General features: G+C 40.8%; 1 protein-coding gene across 3 annotated transcripts in view; it reads right to left on the bottom strand.

Moving 5' to 3' along the window:
* The window catches only part of mapkapk2a (MAPK activated protein kinase 2a), a 50,994-nt gene that overhangs the window by 25,792 nt on the left and 12,427 nt on the right, over window positions 1-12,775 (bottom strand). For 2 of the 3 annotated variants that reach the window (XM_054784487.1, XM_054784488.1), the window contains exon 2: window positions 4,078-4,326. In XM_054784487.1, the coding sequence (XP_054640462.1) occupies window positions 4,078-4,326 (249 nt within the window). Of the gene's footprint in view, window positions 1-4,077; window positions 4,327-4,685; window positions 4,950-12,775 lie in introns of those variants that run through there. The other variant, XM_054784490.1, reaches the window with a different exon arrangement.

Here is a 12,775-nt window from a genome sequence, read left to right as displayed (position 1 = left end):
GACTATGTAATCACAGGAGTGCCAAAATTAAAAGGGAATATGTGTGGAAATACAAAGAGAATCAATAATAAAAAAAATATACAAATGTAGTCATTCTTTTTCCATTTTGTCATTGTTTTTTCTGTATTGTCTTTGTTTTTTCCAATTTGCCGTTGTTTTTCCTGTTTTGTATTTGTCTTTTCCACTTTCGTTTTGTCATTGCATTTAGTAATTACAAAGACAAAACAGGAAAAGCGACGCCAAAATGGAAAAAAAGACATTGCAGAAATCATTCTTTTGTCTTTGTCATTACTAAACGTTAGACATACATTTATATTTTTTAGACGTACAAATGTTAGACGTACGACGTAGTACGTCCTAGTCGTCCAAAAATTTTGTGCCTGCATAAAACTTTTACACGTATGTCAACGTATGATTCATACGTCCCGCATCCGCGGGCAATTAGTTATGCGATCGTTGACGCTCGTTCACACACGTTATTTGTAAGTTCTGTACAAGTCGTAATACGTCAACATACCTTGAGACAGAACTGTCTTCTTGGCGTAGGGAGATGGAGAGGAGGAAAGCCTGTCGTGTTTGTATTTGCAGGTAAGTTTGCAGCTTGACCAGTAGAGGGCACTGTCACACTGGGAATGGAACCAACTTGTATTGATTCAACTTTATTAGCAACTTTATTAATGCCCTTAGCGAGTCACAAATCCATGAGTGGTAGCGTATGCAGCCTACACCAGGGGTCTCAGACTCGTGGCCCCCGTCTTAATATGAAAGATTAATATTTGTGAGGCCCGCAAGTTTGATACGAAAGACACTTGTCGTGTGCGGAGCTTAACGAACCAATTACGGTGAGGTAATCGCTCTAGAAGGCGGGACCTCGGCTGAACGAACCAATCACGGTGAGGTATATCACTCTCGAGGGCGGGACCTCGGCCGGGCAGCACGTCCAGCGCCTCACCGCCTTGACTCGTTCGCTCGCTCATTTATTCAATCCTCCACTCAGCTGAGCAGAGGAGAAGCCGTGAAGCCGCTGACTCCGCACTGTCTCTGAGGAATGAATGAATGAATGAGCGAGCGAACAAACGAACGGAAAAAAAAAGTAATTCATTCTAAAAATTACACCATGCCAAATGATTAGTCCTACTCAAAGTATTTTGCACGCTAATATTTTCTAATTTTATCTTTTACCGGATTAGGGACCTGACTCACAGAGGTTTGTTAGAAATGCCAAACAACACTTATGATGTCATGATGTGTAACAAAAAGGTAAATTCAGCTATATATATAATACTAATTCAGGTAGCATTATTTTTTATGCTTTGAAGAGCTAATTTCATAACCATATTCATCCATCAATCCATCCGTCCATCTTCTATGCCGCTTCTCTTCAATAGGGTCGCGGGGGCTTGCTGGAGCCTATCCCAGCTGACTTTGGGTGACAGGCGGGGTACACCCTGGACTGGTCGCCAGCCAATCGCAGGGCACATATAGACAAACAACCATTCACACTCACATTCACACCTATGGACAATTTAGAGTCGCCAATTAACCTAACATGCATGTTTTTGGAATGTGGGAGGAAACCGGAGTACCCAGAGAAAACCCACGCACGCACGAGGAAAACATGCAAACTCCACACAGAAATGCCCAAGGGAGAATCGAACCCAGGTTCAATCTCCAGACTGTGACTGCGTGGCCAACATGCTAACCACTAGACCACCGTGCGGCCCTAACCATATTCAATTCCACAAATTCATGCTTGTAAAAAAATCGTATTATTAAAAAAAACATTTTAAAAAAGGATAGGTACCAGATCGGCAAGACTATAAAACAAAAAAATCGGATCGGAAGTCAACAATTTTGATCGGACATCCCTAGTTGCCAGTCATATAAAACACATAGCTCATCTCTCCTTTCTTTTTGTCAAAGCTTTAATAGCTTTAGTAGTACTGGAAATTGGATACACCTGCACTCATGAACCCAGACACTGAATTTACGTAAACTGTTTTGTACTGTCCTCTTTAAGCAGGACAGATCTTGTTTTATCATTGCTTCTAAAAGTTCTTCATGGCCTGATTCGGCTGGATGGTTGGGAACGCCTGCTTTAAATCAAACTATGTTTGAACTCAACATGTGATGATAATGATAATGATTAAGCTGTTAAGAGTGATGACAGGCTGGATGTTTCTGGTCTACAGTAAATATTGAAGGAGGAATAAATAATTGTGCACAGTAGTTGACTGTTGTGCACAATAATTTATTTCTACCTCAATACAGCCATAACATGTTATGACTGTTGATTTCATTTTAAGGTGGATATAATGCCACCAAATAGGCCTTCCAGAAGCTAGTGACAGAAACAGGGTGGTTAGAGAAGACATTTGCGATTTACTCTTCAAGTATTTATCAGTAATACAGTTAAAATGAGAGGAAATGTGAATATTTACTTTGCAAGACAATTTTGGTGTGCGTCCTTAAATTTTCTGCTTGCAATGCTAAAATTCTAAGTCGGGGGCCACTGTGTTACTAGTAAAAAAAAAGTTAGCCTGGAGCCCTCTATGTATGGCATGATGTAATCGTGTAACATATTGGGAACTCAATCACATAAAAGCTATTGACAGCAGTTAGATCTGATTTGTGCAGCATTGTTGAAAAGGCCAGGCCATGCTGAAGCTTTGCTACATACTAATCCCTTCTGCAATTATTTTGTAAGCAATTCACTTATGACAAAAGGTGCACCTATTCTCCAAAAGCAACATGTTTGTTTGATTTGAGCAGCAGCAAACAACATAAACAGTTTTTTTATGTCACTAAAGGTATCAAAGAAATTCATATAAGCTCCCATTTTTGTCTAAATATTTGACTTCGTGCTTGACGACACTTGCAGCATTTTAAAAAGGAGGACATATGTGGGGAGCAGTGACCCAGTTATTGAAGTTACATTACAGTTTGAACAACTATACACTTTTTCACACTGACTTACTCGTGAAATACTTTACGCAATAAATTTTTTTACCAACTGTATGTAGGGGATACAAAAAAAAGTGTGTAAAAAAAACAAAAAACAAAAACAGTACCTTGCCTGTACCACCTTTGTATGTACGTATGTAACATTTGACATTTATCAATCATTGACCAACCTTGAGTTCCTGCTATTTTACCACCAGAATACTTGACATAGTTTGATCATGTCATAGTCGCGGTTGGTGGCGGTGGAAACTGCCTGGGCCAATTGAGAAATCCTATCAGCATCACATGTTTTGTTCAGCTCTGGACTCCAAACAATGGTGCCCTCCTATAAAATGTCTTTCACCGAAAACAGGGGTGTCTGAACTTTTTCCGACGATACAGGAAAACGGAAGGTACCCTTTTTTTCTCCAGACTTTTTCCAAAATTAAAAACGTAGATCAAATAAGCGGCTCCTGCATCCATTGATTTGTCAGTAATTTATTGAGATGCGCTTGTACTGTATTTGTTAAGCATTTTAGGTCATGTTTGCTATATATGCTACATGTACGCTACAGTGAAAATATATACTCTTTTTAATTATTTTTTAATTTTTTATTTTCACTGTGGCCCTAAACCTTCTTCAAAATATTATGATGTGGGTGTGTGACTTTTATCATCTTTGAATATGCTGCAGCTACTAAAAAAACGGTCCTCGAGCTCTCGGGTTGCAATTTATTGTTGTTTAAAACAAACATGTTTTACTAATACTAATCAAGTCAGTTATGCTAAAACGTTATACAAGAAAAGCAGCCATATCATATGAAACATGATTTTTTTCTGCCCAGTAACAAAAAAGAAGCCTAATTATTATGACAGTGCTGAACTAACTTTTGCCAAATATACACACAGTATATATACACACACACACACACACACACAAACGTAAATACATACAGTACAAACATGCATACATATATGGAGTGTGTGGTTGAACCTGTGTGCTTTCTTTGGCAAGTTATGACAGCTCAACTTAGGCAGGAAGATAGCTCAACATCGAGGGCAGGGTACACTTTTTTCCCCCCACTTAGATTGAGTAGACACATCCGATATTTCATGAAAACAAATCCAGCTTACCTTTAAAGCGTACTTGTCCCCGGTCTTCCTCTGGAAAATTTCAAGCACCTTGCCATTGATACCTAGCCCCAGCACCTGACTGGTCACCTTGTAGTCGTCTATAATGGCGTTCTTTTTGATCTGTAAGGTGGGTCTGCTTAGGAAGGGAAGAAATTGACCCGTAGGGTTCTGCTGCCCGGCGGGATTCTGTTGTCCGGTCGGGTTGGGAAAGAGCGGCTGGTTCTGAGCGTTCGATAGCATTCTGTTTGTCTGGGGGGGAAACAACAGCAATCACCTCTCCGGTCCGGTTTAATACTGTAGTCCCTTTTCAAGACAGGGTCTTCTTCCGGCAAATTGTGTCGCAACCAGGCCCAGAGGAGACAAAACAGCAGCCAGGCTCCGTCTGACGTTACGGGCTAACAAAGTCGCTCGGTTAGCTGGCAGAATGCTAAGTTAGCTAGCTGTTAGCATGCTTATTCGCTCCTATTCTTGACCTATGACTTTTCGGCTAACAAGTCAGCTATGAGTTAGCTTATCCATCTCGGGTAGTGGCCGCCGCACGCCGGTTCCTTCGAGAAAACTTAAGGAACTTTGTTTTGTTTTTTAAAACATCAGTTAAAAAGTCTTACAGAGGCGCGTCGTAACGTCGAACAAAAAAGACGGACAAAGCACAGGGGAAAGTTGGGTAGCAGTGACGGCGAAGACTTCACTTTTCCGAGGGCCAGCCAGCCAGTCACCCAGTCGGAGCAGGTTTTACCGCTGACGTCATGGTCTCATTTCCGGTGCTTAAAGGAGAAGAAGAGTCGTTACATGGCGCTCACAACCATGGCCAAACTTTGTTTTTTGGTCAGTTCCTGATATGCTTGGCGGAACACCATACCCCCATAATGAAAGTGAATCCAAAAATGATGTCAAATGATGAGTTTCGGTGGAGCGCCACTGGTGCTGTTTTGGTAGTAATAGCTGAAAAGATAAAAATAGAGCCAGTAATCTCGAACCAGACGCCCCACAGGCAGCCCAAGGTTGGAAAGTTGTTAAAGTGATTGGCAGCCAATGCCCATACAGTACTTCCAAATGATGTCACACACATACCCATATCTGTTTCTTTTTTATTATCATATGTGTCATTTCCCTTTTTCATTTGCTGTGTAGGTTTCAAGTCAAGATCTCTTTTAAATCAGGGTTTTCCCACATGTTGGGGCCTTTCCTTCTCACCGAAAAAGTGATTTTCTGGGTAATGTTTTGCCGTGTTTTCTGCTCAACTCAGACTTATGTTTGCTCCTTTGCTCTTTTGCCTGAAATTAGCTTATCGCGGTTTTGAAAAATAGTTTTTTCTTTATTTGTGTCAAGCTTCCACAAGGGACAGTGTTTGACAGCCTTAATTCTAATGCAAAACACTAAAACAGGGGTATCAAACTTATTTTCATAGCAGACCACACCCAGGTTTTGGTTGCCACTGTGAAACATTATAAATGTATCAACTACTTCTTGTCACGATTTTTTCGTGCTAACAAAATGGTTGATAACTAGTTCTGAAATAACGCATAAAAGGAAAACTAGTGATGAGTAGACACTCAAGTATAGTTGCTCATTTTAAAAGGTTTTGGTAACAAAAACATTTGCTTGTGTATATTTGCATATGAAAATGGCAATTGCCGAAATTAACATTAAATAATGTACACTGTATTTAGCTGTTTAAGGACTTAACACGTTAAGGACAGTTCTTTCTATCACCACTAGATGTCATACTGGTGTAGCATTTGATTTTAAAAAAGCATTACCAAACGTTTTCAGTTGAAAACCTAAATTCCAATTCCAATGATATACATATATTTCAAATACCAAAACAAGCCAAATTAAAAATGCCTCAAATTTAGGAATACTTGATCTTAAATTTCATTAATTTTGGCTGACCGTGCCAGAGATGTATTACCAGTGTAGATTTAACATATTATATCATTTGGTTCACTTTTGCCGTGTAGATTGCATTTCATTACACTCCAAAGTATTTTCAAATATGTTGCTCCTATTCTCTATCTCCTTACTCCGTGCTTTTGAATGCGTCATGCAAACAGCTCTTGCACAGCATAGAGTACAGTGCAGAAGAAAGGGAGACAAACAGGAAGTTGTTTATTGTTCTGTGTGTGTTGTATGAGCTAATAAGTATGTCTTTATAGTATAATAATCCCCAAATAATTACATTAATTAAATTTTAAAAAATTATTCAGTAAATTGAATGAATGGGCCGCACGGTAGCCAAGTGGTTAGCATGTTGGCCACACAGTCAGGAGATCAGGAAGATCTGAGTTCGAATATTCGCTTGGGCATCTCTGTGTTGAGTTTGCATGTTCTCCCCGTGCGTGCTTGGGTTTTCTCCAAGTACTCGGGTTTCCTCCTAAGAAATGTTGGCGACTCTAAATTGTCCATAGGTGTCAGTGATGTACCCCGCCTCTCGCCTGAAGTCAGCTGGGATAGGCTACAGCATACCCAGGCGACCCTGGTGAGGATAAGCGGCATAGAAATTGGATGGATGGAAAGTAAATTAAAATAAAAATAAATAAATACATAAATACATAAAATTGCAAATGATAAAATCTAATAATAATATATATAATAATGCATTAAATATAACAAACAGGTGAGAAATAATTCAGAGTAAGATGTTTTATTGTGTGCTTATTGTGGTTTATGTTTTTAAGTGTGCAGGAGTAGAGGTAGGGGGTAATGTCTGAAGGGGTACGGGACTGAAAAAAGTTTGGGAATCATTGCTCGGAAATGAATACCTGAATATTGTGAGTGAGTATAAAGGTGATAAATGTTATGTGGACTGTCCATAAATGTGCTATTTTTTTGAAACGCTGTACAGTATCTCTTCTTTTAACCATGAAAAATAAATCATGGACACTAACTGGTTCTCAATTTGCTATAGCAAAGGATCTCTTAGCCATCCATTTTATGTTCTTCAGTTTTCAATTCCTCAGTTAATTCCTTCTTCATTTTACAACACCAAACAATTTGGATCTTAAACTGAAATGTGTAATTTAACCGTGCAAGCAAACATTATGAATCGCAGGCCTATCTGCACCTGTTGTAATATTACATCACACGTGAAATAATTGTACTTCAAATAGTTTATGTAAGGTGTCGCTGTTTATGTCCTGCATGCCACTGTAAAAAATTATATGGCTCAGTTTGGTGTCATCATCCACGTTACGTAAGAATGTGTACATGTCCCTCCGGTCATAGGTGTTCTATGTGCACACTCTTTAAACTGTAGGACACACTTTTGTGAGTGTTGACATAGCTTTTTTGTGCTGATGAATTAAGTCCAGCCCATCCCAGAGTTGTGATGATACTTACACAGCCCCAGGTGTGCTTATAGCTCAAAACACCTTGTTTATCTATGTATTCCCTCACGACAAAGACACCAGTCTACTTATTTCACACCTTTCTATACATATACAGTAGCGTATAATGATTCCTGTGCATAGCTGCTGGACTATTTGTCTTCTGAAGCAACAGCACTGTGTGGTCTGCCCACAGAGCTGCAGGATTTGGAATTTTCATTTGTATAGTCGTCACCAGACACGCTCCCTTTTAACTTCCTGACAGTCTCAAGGGGGCGTATAGGTGCATCCATCGCCCCTCTCCACCCTCCGCCTCTTCATTAGCTAGAGCCACTTTGGAACAGTTATTCCAGGCTATTTCTCGGAATAATCCTCCATCACCGCGTGGGGCTGAAACCCAAGCCAGCTCTTGATATAGACCCATGGTCAGCATTGGCTCTGCTGGAGGATTCTAGCACCTGAACACTTGCTGGGCCCCCTCCCTGGCCAACATGGGACCTTCTGAACCTGCTCACCCCATCGATGCACGCAGTCACACATATCCCCTCATGATCCCCCTGCTATGATCTCTGGCTCCCTCTTTGTCCCGCCATCTCTCTCTAATTGCTATGTAGTACAGCAAAAACCTATATTTACATGTGAGCTCATTTAGACCGCCTTCGTCTTCACCCTTCAGCCACTGAAATGTATTTGTATACACAACACGACCTTAAACAAAAGTAGAACAAAATGTCAGTCAGTGTGGCTGTTTATGTGTTGGTTTATTTGCGTCGATCTTTTTGGCTTTTAGCTCACCTCAGTTGTTTCCAGGAGTTTTTAAAGACAGCCACAGCCCAAACTACTCCTCCATTCTCTTTTAATCACTGTCGCTCATTTCTACACATCTACTCAAGGTCAAAACACTTTCAGTGTAACATGCACTCAATAGGTTTATGTAGGATATCATCCAAAATATTAAGCACTAATTTCCAGCAGCGCATGGTGTGTTGTGGCTGGACGTGCAATTGTTTGGGAGTGGATCCCTACGGGGTTTGCACACAAAGCTTACACAAGTACACTGACACCCTCCAAAAAGTCTGCAAGTCCTGCCGCAACACACTCCACAAACATAGACACGGAAATGCCACTGGGAAACCACGCTAAAAATGGTCTATTTGGCCATGGTTTCAATGTAGTTGGGTGGTTAGGTTTAGGGCAATGCTTCCCAAACTTTCACAGTCCCTTCAGACATTTGACCTGAAGCCATATACCCCCTTACCCCTGCACACTAAAAACATAAACCACAATAAGCACACAATAAAACATATTGCTCTGAATTATTTCTCACCTGTTTGACATGTTTAATGAATTATTATATACATTATTATTCTAGGGTCGCACGGTGGCCTAGTGGTTAGCATGTTGGCCACACAGTCAGGACATAGGGAAGATCTGAGTTTGAATCTCCGTTAGGCATCTCGGTGTGGAGTTTGCATGTTCTCCCCATGCCTGCATGGGTTTACTCCGGGTACTCCGGTTTCCTCCCACTTTCCAAAAACATGCATGTTAGGTTAATTGGCGACTCTAAATTGTCCATAGGTATGAATGTGAGTGTGAATGGTTGTTTGTCTATATGTGCCCTGCAATTGACTGGCTACCAGTCCAGGGTGTACTTCGCCTCGCGCCCAAAGTCAGCTGGGATAGGCTCCAGCATACCCGCGACCTTAGTGAGGATAAGCGGCATGGAAAATGGAGGGATGGAATAAAATTATTTAACTTTTTTGTTCATATAACACACACAGAACATTGAACTCCTTTCTTCTGCACTGAACTCCCTGGCTGTGCAGGTGCTGTTCACGTGATGCGGCATTCAAGCGCACTGCGTAATAACTCTGCGTAACACTGCGAGCATTCGGCTTTCAGACACCAATGTAGCCACACTGTTTTTAATTTTTATTCACGTACCCCCATGACAATTTGCATACCCCCACTTTGGGAAACTAGGATTTAGGGCATATTATTTTCAGAATATACAAAGCATACCAAGTGTGCACATGACAACATGGAAATACAAGACTCATTAAGAAAAACGACTCAATAAAACCCCAATGGTGCACAGCAATTAAACACTTATTAAAGCCATGAATGAATTATTTTTATTGTTTTCATTCCCCAATGAAATTACTCTACTGCCTTTCTCTTACAATGAAAGGACAAAGAAATAACTCTATAATAATCTTGTTCTGTTGCATTAATGCCCCCCCCTTTTCTCGCAACACTGTCTCCTGTCTGCATCTTGGGTTCAAAGACTTAAGACACTACAGTATTGTTACATCAATAAGACTGAATCAGCAGCGCCTCTACTGGTTGCAAGCAAGTAGTGCACCCCATTTTGCCTCAGTCGCTTCAAGTCAAAATTAATCAACATTGAATTCCACACAATTGACATTTAATCAATTTTTATTGCTGAGTTGCAACCACGTGATCTAGAGGGCAGTCTGCGTCTCTTCCGGTATGACGCATGGGGGGCAAACATTCAATATGACCACATGCACACTCAGTATGTTTTTACAATGTTTGGCATATTTTCGTGAAATGTTTTGCTCTAATTGTGTGAGTGTGCATGGTGTGCTGCATAAAGACATGAAGTAGTTGAAAGCAAGGCAATCAAACTGTGATGAAAGCTTATCTTCCGTGCCAGACCTAATGAAGGTATCAGATTAAAATAGCACTTAGAACATGTCTATCTGCGTTCTTACACCAAGTCAGTCTGCATGAGTACATTCTTGTATGTGTCCATCATTATTCCAAATTATTTCTGCAATTCCCATTTTTATGAGCATTTTCGAGTTCCAACAATGTTTAACCTTTGGTTTTAGTATAAATTTTGCTTGTTGTTGGTCACTGCAAACTGGAGAGTGTTCAGACTCGGCTCCACTCAACGAGAGACAGGTTCAGCAACCACCTTTCGCTGTGTTTTTTGGTTGTTTCTTGAACTTTTTTCCCTTCATAATGGGCTGTCTTAGTAGTAACCGTTTCCGAAATCCCTATTTGAACGATTTCCACATGCAAGAAGAGCACATGTATGCGACTTCACTTGATGTCTGACTACGACTATGCTTGTTTGACCCCCATTCATTTGAGCCTATGGCGACTGCAACCGGATGCGAGGCGATTATGCTATCAAAACAAGCAGCTCTTCAAAATAGTAAGTCCTCTATTAATTACTTCGTTTTTGTACAAAATCCTACTAAAATGTCTTGAGGACCAACATTTGATGTAAACATTGCAGCACATGCTTGTAGCGGTGACGTGCCATTGCAATGAAATGACTGTGGTTGTGACTGTCCATTAAACGTAATTTATTTATGCAGCTCACATTAACTTAACTTCTGTTGTACCTCATTCATTCTATCATTCAAAAATTGTGAATTGTGATTAATTCCGCTCAAAATCCTTGTGGAGTGGGTGAAGCTATTTCTGTGACACGCACACACACACAGGGAATGTTGGGAGTGGAGGGTTATTTTATTTCAATATGTCAGTTATAAAAACCGACATCATAACTGATTATTCTCCTGTGAAAATTCAACAACGGTAAGTGCAGCCAGCAATCATTTGCACTCACCGCAGACGCCATAACGGCATCAAACATCACCTTTATGCATTTGAACACAGCACTTGGGAACAAGGATGAGGTGATAGAAGAAAGGGAAAATTACGTGTCTATATGTGGCAGGAGGAGAAAATTATGTATGGATTTCACTTTTGCATCATAGCACTATGGTGCGTTCAATGACCATTGAATAAAGGGCAAAATACCCTATTAGTAATGTTAAAATGCCGCTTTCAACCAAATTCATGCAATAATGCATGCATGTAAATGCAGTGTGTATGTGTGTGTGTGCGTGTGCGTGTGTGTGTGTGGGGTGCTGGGGTGGGGTGGATTTAGGCTGAGACAGGGGGCCCTTCAGGAGCTTATGTATGGAGGCCCAGAATTTGGTGTTAGGCCTTTACACACACACACACACACACACACACACGCACACATCACCTACACAAGTCAACAGAAATTTGCGTTCACCTTTGACAGAAACAGAAAAAGTGCACAATGTGACAAACTCAGCACAAGCATGCACACAAAGGACACCATGTAAGGGTTGTCATCCATGAAATGAGCGCCCTGGTCTATAGCCCTACAGCAAGCATGTGACCACAAGCGCAATCCCTCTTTCATCTATGAACAGAGGCTGAAGCACACATGTCGCTGCACAGACATGAGGGGCCAATGATGGACAGCGTCAACAAGTGAAAAATGAGCAGCACAACATGACACACAACCGTTGTCAAAGTTTGCTGCCGTTCCAGTCCCGTGCACTCTCCATTTCTGTTTTGGGGTTAGTGGGGCAACAATTTGTTAACTTATGTTTGAGCAGTGGCTGTCACGTTTTAGTCACATGGACATTCCCGTTGCCCCTCTTGCCCTCACAAACACAAGAGGGCTTTTGATAACACGGGACAGTTATTTAGCCCACTTCTGCTGCCAGCTCGTCTTCTGTCCTACTCAGATGTAAAGAATGCCCTCATTTCACACTGCTAACAAGCAAATATTGTGTATAAACATACACACACACGCTTCATTTTCTCATAGAACCTCTTGTTTTCTCACATTTGTCCTCACGTAACACAGGTTGGAGTTTGTCGACCATGCTCCAGTTGTCCTGCACAGAGAGGATTTTCTGCAGTTATCAGCAATTTGGCTCAAGATGATTTTCCTCACAGACATAACAGCGTCATGCGGCCTTTTTCACTCCATGAGCCACTCAGGGCCACTGACCTACTAGTGTTGAGCAGAGGACACACGCTCACTAAACTAGACATTCAGCATTCAAGCGTCTGTTTAGCCCCGCCAGACACATGACACCAACACACAAGCTGTCAGTCCTAGGGCTTCCATGATGCACAGTTACACTATTACAGTCTTATCTCGAACATTGTCCTCAACATATTAACATTAAGGTCACACTGCATACACTGCTGTGGCAGTTGATCTTAAATGAAAAATCAAGAACAGCATTCCCTCTCTGCTACGATCTATTTCATTATCTGTGTCAGTAGACAGGAACAACAAGAAAAAGCTCCTTGATTTTCAACCTACACTTATTGGCCACAACATTAGGCACGCCTGCATGATCTAATGGGATCCATGACAAGAAAAAAAATACACAAAATCAAAGACTTTGCCTTTACGGTGATAATAACACACTTTCAGTGAGGTATTTATTGAGTGTTTATTATTGTGGATGAGAGTGACTGCATCTTAATGAGTTGAATGTGTATTATCTTGCTCTCATATAGGGGACAAAATAATTATAATGTAGAGTAGTTTGTCA

This window comes from Dunckerocampus dactyliophorus, chromosome 8 (genome assembly GCF_027744805.1).
Source record: "Dunckerocampus dactyliophorus isolate RoL2022-P2 chromosome 8, RoL_Ddac_1.1, whole genome shotgun sequence".
In the NCBI taxonomy this organism is placed as follows: Eukaryota; Metazoa; Chordata; class Actinopteri; order Syngnathiformes; family Syngnathidae; genus Dunckerocampus; species Dunckerocampus dactyliophorus.
The sequence above is the reverse complement of the archived record's forward strand: the minus strand, read 5'-3'. Positions and strand labels throughout refer to the sequence as shown.